Below are 12,590 nucleotides of genomic sequence, written 5' to 3'. Positions count from 1 at the left end.
TTTATTAGGATTCAGGTCAGGCGAGGCACTTGCTGTTTTTAATTTTCATTTCATCATAAGCACTTTAAGACTGTTGCCAGCGCTTATTTGCGGTTTTCCTGCAGACCTCTTTGCTCGGGCTTCTGACAGGACAGATGCTGCAATTAATCACGGCAGAGAAATGGGCATCATTTCCATGTTGAGCTGAAAAGCCAATCACTGCAGCGGCAGCAGCGGAGTCAGGCCTCGGCACCAGCTACAAATGCCTTCTTAAAACAAGCTGATTGAAAACAAGCTGAAATTTGAACGTTCGGTCAAGCCGCCATCATAGGAACTTGAAAGAAAAGTGTACCTTGTAATTTGTAATTAACATTAACTTGTATTTAAAATCTTACAGCTGCTGTAAAAGAGAGGGGAAAAAAACCTTCTGGCCAATGGATTTACAGCCTATTGTGAAGATATGATAATTATTGTTTGCCTGCCTTCCCTCCCCCGCTCGCCGTATTATTCAAGGGAGCTCAGCAAACCCCCAGGGATGTCTTAGAAATGAAGCGATTTTAAGAAAGAAGCAGAATCCAATGCACTGGTGTGTGAGAATAGGGACTGTTATTGAGACAAGTACCAGTTACATGCTGACCCTGTCCAGTTTCAACACACAGTTACAATGAGCTTCCATTGAAAGCACCGAGAAACAGCCGTACTACAATGGAGCCGACATGAATGCTTGTGTTTCCCGTCCAAAGTATTTTTTTTTTTTTTACCTTTTACGGACTTCGATAAAAAAAAAAAACATAAAATGTATTTTATAAATACCTTGTGAAAAACCGAAGGTTACAGTTATGTTTGTTGCTTTTGAATAATGATCGAGATCTGACAGGACTGCACACTATCACAAAATAAGTAAATATTGCTGGCTATTGCAATTTTAATCAGGATTTTGCAACATTTTCTGCACTTTTGTTCCATTCACAACTCTCACAGCACGCTGTGTTCTTTAGCAGCTCGGCCACTATTATTTAAATTGGATGTGGGCATTTAGGCCGCAGTGCCAAACACATTATTGACATAGGTTGAATTTCTTGCAATCTTTTGTGCTAATGATATTGCAGACACTGATAGTTGTGATGTTTTTTTTTTCTTTTCATATTTTGTGCAGCACTAGAAACCTTTGTTGAAAGGATGGCTTCAAAGAAACCAGTTTCTCCAAATAAATATTTGACTGATAGTTTAATTCTTCAACAGAGACACAAAGAAATATATAATACTTCATACAAAATTTATGGCTACGATCATATTAGTGATGGAATGTCTCTGGAATTGTCTTCATGGCTGAGCAAAAACTCCAATGATAAAATTTCCTATCATGAGCTGCAAACAAAATTTTTCAGGAAAACCTCATACCAAATATGCATTTTTCCTATTGACAGTTCCCATATGCAGTTGGTTTGTAAGCAAAATACAAACAGAATGAACTGCTGCTATTGTAACTCATAAAAAAGTATAAAAGAGCAGAAATGCACTATGTGATACAGCAATTCACAGGTCATTTAACAATGTTTTAATTAAAGCCTCACATATTAAAACTTTACAACATGTGATATGAAAAATGTACATCTCCTCCTCTTTTTTTAAACCCCACTAGGGACTTCTGTACAGCTGGCAAAAAATACCTCCAATATCTTTTTTTTAGTTGGCTTTGGCAGTGCAACAAACTGGCTCTGCTATTTTTCTGTTTTCATATTTTTCTTAAACAATGACAGCATTAACGAGCAGAGTAAAAATTCATAAATTCCCCAAACTATCTCCCTCGATCCAGATTATTATTTTTTTTATTTACCATAAAATATCCCCTTTGTTACACAAAATAAAAACATAATTTAATTGTTAAACATCTGACATAAAAACAAATAGATTAAAGAAGGTATTTTTTGGGGGGTGTGGGGTGCGAGGCCAAGTAGGGCGAGACTGCCTGTTACACAGTTTTGGGCAAATTATTTTGAAATGTGAGATGTCGTCGCTCCCCTCTCTACAAAACATGTACAGCAGATCACAGCTCCAGTTTGATGGTGTGATGACATGAATGATTTATGGCAGTTTCTMTCTCAGTCAGTTCAGTCATTCATCCATATAACTGTGTCCAAAGACCTTTTACTTCCAGTTCTCCTCCTTCGTCTGAGACGTTGTCTGCATTTTTGACATGGTTTGACTCTGTCTTCAAATATCACTGAGCCTTCACAGTGTGTAGATTTGAACAGTTGCATCTGCAACATTGACGGAGGAAGGAAAGTTATATATATATATATATAAACTGGCCAGTGTGGGAACAAAGACTGATGTGTGGGGGATTTCAGTACGGGCAATGAGTGTTTAAAAAAGAAGAAGAAAAAAACAAAGAATCCAAATGTTTTTAAGCTGTGCTAAACTGACATACTGGCCTCATAAATAAAGCTTTATTGTTAAATAAAAGACAGAAAGATAACCATCTTTCAGCATTTTTTGTGCCCAGTCAGTTAAAATAAGCAACTGAAAGACCTCACAAACAAACAGGCTGCTGCCACATCTCAGCATATTTTATGAACTAAAACGCCGCTAAAATGTTTCCCTCCCAGTCCTGTACACATATGTGCATATCTGTCTACAACAATGGACAAGTTATTTGTATAACATTCTAAATCTTACACACTTCTTAAGTGCAACTTAGAAAAGCAACATGGAATGATGCTTTTATTCTATTCCTGTTCTTTGAGATAGGATTTCCATTTGGCTCAGTAAATGCTGACCTGGGACAGGACCTGGGCATGGGCCTGGATTTGGGAAGGGTGTGGCTGCTGCTGGGGAGCTGGCTGGGGGCTGCCGAGGGATGCAGAGCCTCCTACTGAGTGGGGGGTACCAGGAGAGTGCTGAGGTGGGGAACACTGGGATTGGTGCTGCTGTTGTTGTTGCTGCTGCTGCTGCTGCTGCTGCTGTTGTTGCTGCTGCTGCTGGAGATGTTGAATCTGCTGCTGATGCAGTTGATGTTGCATCTGCATGTGCTGCAGTTGCATCTGCTGCTGTTGTTGTTGCTGCTGCTGCTGCATGTGGTGCTGCTGCAGTTGCTGCTGAAGGTGATGCTGAAAATGCTGATGCTGCATCTGCTGCTGGATTTGTTGGTGATGCATCTGTTGCTGCTGCATCTGATGATGCTGGAGCTGCTGTTGCATCTGCTGCTGCTGCTGCTGCTGCTGGAGCTGCTGCATGGCATGCTGTTGCACCGACTGCATGGGTGGACTCATCTGGGACACCGCTGTGGACTGAACACCCGCCACCATGGCTCCTCCAGCACCCATCTGGCCAAGCATTTGTGGTGGCATCCCAGAGGACATGTTCTGGTGGGATACTGTGACCGAGGTCACAATCTGGCTGCCCCCAAGTCTCATCTGCAGAGGTTTTGGGGCGATGGCTCGAGGCAAAGCTTGTTGCAGGGCCTGGGAGGCTGATGGCATGTTAGGGTGCTGGTTGAGGGGTGACGGCAGCACRAGTCCTGGAGACAAGCTGGTGGAGGCCAGGGTCTGTTGAACTGTTCGAATTGTCTGGGCCTCAGCTGATTCTGCTGCAGCCTGAAAGGAAAACATATTACTCTTTTAAGAAATCAAAATTTTCTGCCTTAAATTTAAAGAAAGACATTTGTCTAAATTCTGGGCCTTCTTCTGTTACAAGTACCGTATTTATTCGTGTATAATATGATCTCATGTATAATACGACCCCCCCTATTTTTAGCCTAAAAAGCATAAAAAAATTTAATTCTCATCTAATTTCATATAGACTTCAGGATTTTTAAGCATTTGCAGTCTTTATATATAACAGTAAAATTATCAATTGACTGTTGTATCAGTTTTTAATTTTATTTTAACAACATATGTACTAAAAGGTACACAACAACAAAAGTATAACTACTGTACAACAAAAACTATCAAATGTTCGTTTGTTAACTGGTGTGATATAACAAACAGATGTGGTTCTAACAAGTGTGAATGAAGCTGGATTAATAAAAGCCTTTAAAATCAGGCTCACCATCATCAGTATCATTAAAATTTTCTGGTATCCCTCCTCTGCAATAAAGGCATCAGAATCCCACTCGACAACAATCTCATCCTCTGTGTCTCGTGAGCGCCCTCTCTGGTGGGGAAACTTTTTTTCAGGTAGACCAACTTTTACAGAACACCGGTAGATGGCAGCCATTACAGCCGACCATGTGTTTGTTGTTGGAGCGGCCCGGTCGCATATTAATATCACTAGTTCGTTATCATTACTTAGCTGCAGGACTGCCTTTTGTTTCTTTTTTTTTCACATCATGTTGCCTGCTTAGATCTGTTACTCTCTCGCTCGGAGGCATGAAGGAGTGTCAGAGGTAAGCTCGCTTCAACTGCTTTTTACGACGGGGTTTCATTTCCGGACTCAGGGATTTTGTGAATGAGGCCGATATTTCAGTTAAAATACATCAGCAAAAATATTTATCTGAGTATAGTACTACCCCCCAACTTTGTGCATGATTTTATGGATTCAATTTTACATATTATACTTGAATAAATATGGTACTTTAAATTTATTAACAGACAAAAAAAATACATTTTCAGATTAAAGTAACAGGTCTCACCTTAGAAACCAGGCTAGCGCGATATGCAGCAAGAGCTTTCAGATATTCTTTCTTGGCAGCTTCTGTTTTGCTTTTATAAACCTGTGAGGACATAAAAGTGTTTGAATGAACCGATCCCACGTCTAGCGAGGATACTGTAACATACAATTGCAGGTATGTACAATAAATTGTTTTATAATTCTTCATTCCTGTAAACTTTTGTCACACACACAAATACACTATGTGATTTTTCTTTCCAAATTTCCAAATGTGACTAAGTATTGGAGTACCTGTTTCTGTTCCTCCCCAAGGCCATCCCACATAGATGCTACAATCTTAGACACTTCTCCAAAAGTWGCATTGGGATTCTGGCCCTTGATCGCAGCCTGGGTGTCTCTGAAGAACAGGGCATAAGCTGACACTGGCTTTTGGGGCTCATTAGGATCCTTCTTCTTTTTCTTCTTAGGAGTCTTGGGTTTTTTCGCYGGATCAATTGGGGCTGGTCGCTTTTCTCCAATTACCTGTAATCATWCACAACTTTGATGAAAAACTTAAACTTTAACTTTATACCAGTTTCCTTCAGTCATTTACAACAACTGACCAAATCTTTTGAGTCTTTCTTACTCACCCTGTTGCTGTCGTCCTGGTCGTCTTCGTTGATGGAGCTGGAGGGCGAGGGTGTGGCGGACTTGCTGGCCGGTGGTGATGGGGACGTATGGGTGATGTTAGGTCCTGCCATGTTTAAACTCAGCTGTGCATTGAGCTGGGACTGGTTAATGGTGGTCAGCTGGTTCCGTGACATCATCCCGTTGGGACTGTTCATGTTGATGATTGACTTCATCACCATGGAGGGATTGGTTGGGTACTGACGTATATGACCCGGCCCGACATTCTATAGAGAAATTAATACAAAAGCAAAMATGGGGTTATGAATAAAACATAAATTTTAAACTTGATTTTGGAAATGTAAACACGTGCATCTCATTTCTACTGCTCAAAGACTCATTGACACCCTTCAAATCATGGCCGTGGGTTTCTTTGTCAGCGCAAACCTTTGGTCATTGGATTCCGTGAGTTGTCAGGTGGCAGATCAAATGCCAAAATGTCCWTAAATGTAAATGATAAATTGTCTTGACATACCAGGAGCCAACATATAAAGGCAGAAGTGGATGGTGACAGAGCTCAGTTGGAGAGTAAATCTGTGACACAGCTCAGACCGACCAGCTCCTAAAGGGTAACACTGGAGCTGTCATASATCATTTCAAATGCCAAAGACAAACTTTGTTCAAACTACAACATGCCAGTCTATTACCCACAAACCTATTTTCTTTGGTTAAGGTTGTAAAAGAACTCTTTCATGCTGTGCGTTTTGATTGTCATAGTGTAAAAAAGAAATAAATCAATTCAATCAACTCAACGAATCAGTTATTTGAAGGCTTAATGCTGTAAGAATTTTGGACATGTCCCATCCAGTCTCCCATCCAGAGTTTAATGTAACACTGTTTTCYAAGTCCCTTTCACGTTCTCCAACTAAAACATTCAGCTCTTGAAAGAGCCTTAAAGAAGTTACAGGCAACATGTTTACATTGATTGTGGCGAGGATGAAATTACAAGGTCTGCCAGCTCTCAGGGGGGAAGACTGATCAGAGAGCCAGCAGAGCTGACATGGAACAGAGGAGGAGACGTGAACAGAACAGAAAAGGTGATTTGTTCTCCCTGGGTACATCCATCTGGTATTCAGCAGTGCAAACTCAATCTCTCCCAACATCAACACATCATAAACCAATGCACCTGGCTTTATTGAAAGAACCTTATGAATGCCCGTCTTCCAAAACAATATTGTAACACCATTACAGACAGGCACATATTGGATCTACAATCCATTTCTTTCTCATATGCCATGTCTCCTGCTTATCATAAATACAATATACGAGGTGAGACCAGATTTATATTTACATGTGCGAGCAGGTTTCTGCAAAAGGTGAGACACAGTTTGGATAAGAAATCAAAGGCATACTGTTGTGTTTCTGCGCATTTGGAAATTTGCCAATAAAAGCTGCAATAAACAAACCTGTGACCAAATAACAGCAATTTYCATTTCAGCAACACGTTTTAAGTTCCACTGTCGTCACTGGCAACACAATAGCTCACCATTTGCTCTTTTCTCGCTGTGAACATCAAAGATGCGCACTGAGCTCATTAGTTGTGGCCATCTGTATACAGTAATACTATTAACAAGGAGCAGTTTTGACTTCAACTGGCTTCAACATGAATGTTGTGCTTTAAAAAGAAACATACCAGTGACTACAATCTGACATTTGATTAAAACACGTTCAGCAGCCTGCTAATTAAATTATTTTCCACACCTTACAGGAATAACTAGACTYGAAGTAATTCAGCTGTTAGCACAGGCAGTTGTGTTAGCTGAATGTCAGGGTTGCCACACTTGATTTAAATAAAAAGCATAACAGCTTTTAATGAGCTAGTCAAATAAATAATATTAAGTAGCAAACATCTTGATTGGGAATATGAATCAAAACCTTGGATGTTTACTTCTCTCCCTCAGTTGTCTCATTTGCATTTTGATGGCAGTTTTGCCAGCAGTAACAGCACACATCTAACAGGATATTATGATAGTTGTTAATTTCCAAATAAAATGTTTGTTTTAAGTGCACAGTGGGCAGATGTGATCAATTTATTTAGATTTGTGCGTGTATTGCTTATATATTTACATGTGTGGTAGCAAAAAGAACTGAAATGTTTTTGTCTGATAATTAAATGATTACGAAATGTAAATGTCATATGCAAAATATTCCACGTTGTGTTTTGCTCATGTGGAAAATGAAATAGGATGTGTCCAAATACAGGGGCTGCATCCTTAGGAGGACCCGGTCCTCTGTCAACCGCCAAGACTGGGTGTGAGTGGCTGTGAATTTGGATGGTCTACCCTTCAGATTTATTCCCACCCTTTCCCTGGCGTATGTCCTATCGCCTAGAAAATGTGATGGCGCTAAACAGAAACAATGAAGATCCAAATTAGCTAAATATTTTTGTTAATTTTAGAAATTAACAAATTTAGCTTGGAGGCAATACATGAAAAATGAAGGGACATACCATACAAGCTTGTTTACGATGATTTCTGACAATAATTAAAAAAACATGTTTATGCAAACAACAAAAGCCTAACAATACAACCACTTTAAACTTTAAATAACTGATTGCCAGATTTTAACTTAAAACGGTACTCTCTCTCTCACTTTATTCGTCTTTACAAGCAAAATATCTCCCGGTCAGCCCGCAATGCATCTTGGCATGCATCGTGTAGGCTAAGAAGGATACACCAGATCAATCTCTCAAACTGGGGCAAAAGGATGACGCATTTTTGGGCTGCAAAAAGAGGAGTCTTTGAATTTGCACAGCCTTTGGCACACCACTGTGATGTAATTGTCCTTCAAATATGGCCTGCGAAGGATGCAGCCCCTGAATTTCGACACAGCCATATAAACCAGCAGCATAGTTCTCCAACAACATCCTGCATAAAAAGAAATAAATTACATGTTTTGTGTGTTTTTTGTACATTACAGTTAACCTCAGCCCATTTAACTCAGCAAACACTCCACATAGAGCTACATAGACTAACAAATGAGGACAAAAAAAGTGTGAACCCCTTTTCACCATGAGCACAGGTCAATAAACACAGCAACAGGGCTCAAACGCAGCATTATGCATTCACCAAGTGATATAAATCTTAGCACTGATGTCAATGAAAACAGCCTCCAGTCTTTTCTTTAAGATATTGGAAATCTGAATTTGGAGAGAATTTATGAACAGTAGCACCAAGCTGTAACAGGGCTGAAAAGAATGTTAACAAGTTCAATTTCCATTCAATCAATGCCAGAGCTCTTGGAAATATTCCATGGCAGGAGAGGGGTAAAATCATCTATATGGTAATTATAAGGATGAATCCCCCAGTAACTTTCGCCAGCATGAAAGGTCAGTCCTATTAAAGATAGTTTATCAGCGCTCTGCACATATTTCTTTACTTGGCTTCTAAATGGGTACATCATTTTATTTTCTTCCATTTTTTTGCAAACTGCTGAAGTCTGTGCTTAAGCCAAATGAGAAAAATGGAATACTGAATGTTGCTATAACAGTACAGTGATAAATTGTTTTTTTTTTTCTTTCTATTTTTCCCCCACCTGACCTGTCTCAGTAAAACACACTTTACTGTCCTTCTCTTTCTGATTGGGAGCAAACTCAGCATATCTGTCTCACCCATCCCTAACCTTCACTTAAAAACAAATCTCCATCGCTCTCCACTCTCCCGCCTCGGACTCTMAGGCCAACAGCCTCCCTCCCCTCGGTCTGGTACAGCCGCTGACCCGTACCCCTCTCCACCATCTCTCCCGATGCATTATGTGTATTTAAAACTTGTCCGACATGACATCATTTCAGTTTGAGAACCGTACAAGAAAAGTAAATTACAAAATCAATCATGCAGAAGGTCAAGCTGAGACTTCATTACAAGTATTGCATGCCTGCATGAATATTTTTCATTTCTGACTGACCCAATATGTCACAATTGCTGTCAAGAAAAAAAAGAAAGGGGGGGAAGGGAAAAAAATCCACTCTCCTAAATTGATGTACAACTCATGTCAGTGCTTRTTGGCTTGAAAGGGAGATAAGAGGGATGTGTAGAAAAACATGCTTTCTGCAACAGTGCTTCCATTTTCCATTTCATTCAGGATAAAGTGGGTTTTGACGAGTCAGAACTGAAGGTATTGTACTCACTGGAAATCTACACACTATCAAGAGATATCAAATCAAGCGAACAGCAAACTACAAATGGCTCTTTCAAACTCAGTTTCATCTCGCTAGATGTGTGTAGCTCTAGCACGATGCTATTAAACATTAGCATGTCTTTGCAGCTGTAAGGCTAATGGCATGAGAAACAGCTAGTTATGAATGAAATGYAAACGGCATAATGCGTCACCACATAGTGTTAAATGTAATAAAACAGCGAGGCGCGCCCGCATCCCCCTGAATATTGATTTTAACATCCAATACAACCAGTTGCCTACTGTAGGCTTCGGATCCAATCACCGAGGACACACAGCCCATTTCAGAACACGCTTACATGTGTCAAGAAAACCCTAAAAACGTGGCGAAGGCACCAGGTGTTTTTTGAAATGGAACCCACAGACCCTCGCTGTGAGGCGGGGAGAAAATCGAGAAGAAATTGTGAATAAAGCAGTACTGGCAGCTCTAACTCCAGTACTATTTGGCACTATTGAGACTCAATCACAAATCAGGAGGACACATGCTGCGAGACAAAAATGAGAGTCAGAAGCTTGTTAGGAGAGCAGATTAAATAAATAATGACTTCAGATTCGGGGCTTGCCAGGCAGATTGCAGCTGAGAAAATGTATTTCTCTCTGTAGAAGCCTGGCATCTGTGGCCAATTTGCAAGACATACGCTGAACATTAAGCAGAGAGGAATTAGCAGAACACTTGGCAAAGCAACGACATGCAAGAGGCTTTTTTGAAAATAGCCCAGGTATATTCGCTGCTTCGGTTTCTCATTAACTTGTGATAAAAAACTGGCGTTCATGCTAACTATTCTGCACTAGTAAGCTAGAAAATACAAGAATAAAAAATAAACAAGTGTTTGGGAAATATGAGCATGGAAGCTTGATGAAAAATGTAATTGCAATAGTGTACGGTTTATTTGTTTGCCCCTGCAGCCATAACAAATAACACAGAATGTAATCATGTATATAAGGTTGTCATTCCTTTATCAGTGCGCTGACAAAATGACAAAACACCCCTCTCAGGGCCTGCGTAAATCATTGTCTCTGTGAATGGAATACACTGCAAATGGTGTCGTTACTTATCTCATTTACAAGATGCGTTCTCCTTTCAAAGCAAAAAATAAAGAAATAAAGAAAACCCACAGATAAAAAAAATAGTTTCCATGGGTTTTTGTCACGAGACTTTTGGGGATCAATCCCATTTACAGGAAAAATGAAGGGCCACCACAAGCTTCTCCCTGCGCTACAATGTGCGATGACTGATAACAAGCGAGTGGTGTGCTGGTGACAATGCRACTAGGCAAGGAGCAGAGACCCATATTCTACCCCCTCAGCTTTTAATAGAGTCTCTGCACAATCAGAGACATGAGCCATGCAAATGGTGTTAAAGAGGAATAATGTTTGAGAATCAAATCTAATCCTCCAGCAAGTCGTGAGAACAGTCAGGAATGTAATTGTGTCGAGGTTCCGTTTCATCCAGATGCAGAAAGCTTAACTGACCATGAAATGAAAATTCTTTAGGCAAAAAGCCTTAGGAGGGGCTAACTTACTGTATGCAGTGGAGATATTTTAAGAGTGCAATCATTATARGTGGCAGAGGGAAAGAAGTCGAGAAAAGAGCTGTAAAATTTTACAGTCCCTGCACATATGGGATGTAAATAAATATCTGTAATGTTGCTGCGATTCTCAACAAATGTGRCACGGAGGAAGAGGGTGCCAGGTGTTCTGACACATTTATTTCTCTTATTCTTAAAGATAATAGCACGTCCTCTCGACACAAAGTAAATGAAGCATCAATATCATCATGTTCTTGCTCTTCCCTTTGTTCTTTGATTTCCTCTCTCCTAAATGAATTTTCCATTTGTGTAATAGGTCTGTAAGAAAATTAGTCAACCGGTGACATTTTCCCCCCCCCCCCCCCCACCCTCCTCACTGCTTCTATGATTGTGGCATTTAAAAAATGCCTTTCTACTCGTAGACAACAATCAGACAACCTGCAGCACTGTAGCAACAATAAAAAAAAGAGATAATTCCTTTCTATAGTTATACAATTGACCATCTGGATTATGTGGAAAGACGGCAAGGCAAACCTTTACATTGAGATCTCGCTATGGGGATAAATATTTACACCCCAAAAAACAAAGCTGATGCTACACCCTTGACATACCACGTGTTGTTTCTTGAGACCTTTTGTGATTGTGGACTGAAGCACGGATCAGTATTTGCAGAGGTTAAAAAAGGCTTTGAGAAGTAACATGAATTAAATATGAGCATGTGAAAATGTTGCAGTTATGGGTGCCGTTTTTGCCCTCCTTCCAGGGATGCGCTTTTTACTTTAACACCTGTGATCTGTCCACCTTACAGAAGGGAGTCATCCACACTCTGGGTGATTTTTCTTCTTCCTTTTTTACCTCTTTTCAAAACCTAACAATAAGTAACATGATCATGACAGTTACTCAGTGTGATTATATACGTTCTGTGTTGTAAACAAGGCCAGATGCTGTGCCAGATGTGCTGACAATGAGAGGTGTACAAAAAACGGTAAAGGTGACATGTGTAAGAAAAAAAGGGGTAGCTCAGTGGAAGACCAAAATTACTGGTTCTCGAAACTATAGGCTTCTAAATAACATATTTTAGTTTAGGTACATCATCAAAAGCCTCATCTAAAGCTGCACCTGCAAGAAGAGCAAATACAGGATGTCTATGTGGCAAACACAACGAATAGACTCACCACAGGCTGGCCGTTGTTGACAGACACCCCTTCTTGGTCCATCATGTTGCGTGAGATGGTAATCGAGGGCAGATCTAGACTCTGTGGGGGGAACTGAGGGATTATTGGACCCCTGTGTGGAGCAGGGGGTTCTGGCATTGCTGGGAATGGTGAGTTCACCTCTGGTCCAAGACTGGATTCTGTCTCAGGTGGAGGCGTGATGGGAGGAATCTCAAACTCCTCGTCCCCCAAGCTGGGCGTATGGAAAGTCTGCAAAAAAGACAAAGAAATAGGAATAAAATTAAAAAGACAAACTAGCCAGGAAGCGTTTGCTGAGGTGGGTCTTATTTAAAATGCCGGAAGTACACCTTCAGGGATTAAATCAAACAACTCATCTTGAAAGAAGAGTGTTTTAGTAGAGTGATAATGCACTTGTCTGAAAGAGCAAAAAAGATTGAACATTTCCTAAACCTACTGA

At 40.3% G+C, this 12,590-nt stretch overlaps 1 protein-coding gene across 2 annotated transcripts; it reads right to left on the bottom strand.

The window, feature by feature from the left end:
* Positions 1–566: 566 nt before the first annotated feature.
* On the bottom strand, positions 567–12,382 carry LOC106536542 (TOX high mobility group box family member 3; the record flags this gene model as incomplete). Of its 2 annotated transcripts, XM_014033843.1 has the most annotated exon segments (6): positions 567–2,240; positions 2,760–3,575; positions 4,613–4,693; positions 4,882–5,112; positions 5,220–5,483; positions 12,134–12,382. In XM_014033843.1, coding segments are annotated over 6 exon segments (1,791 nt in total), but the record flags the coding sequence as incomplete, so codon positions are not given.
* Positions 12,383–12,590: the final 208 nt, after the last annotated feature.

The sequence above is a fragment of the Austrofundulus limnaeus genome, unplaced genomic scaffold (genome assembly GCF_001266775.1).
Source record: "Austrofundulus limnaeus strain Quisiro unplaced genomic scaffold, Austrofundulus_limnaeus-1.0 Scaffold1868, whole genome shotgun sequence".
In the NCBI taxonomy this organism is placed as follows: domain Eukaryota; kingdom Metazoa; phylum Chordata; class Actinopteri; order Cyprinodontiformes; family Rivulidae; genus Austrofundulus; species Austrofundulus limnaeus.
Note: the sequence above shows the minus strand (reverse complement) of the source record. Positions and strands in the feature narration are given on the sequence as shown.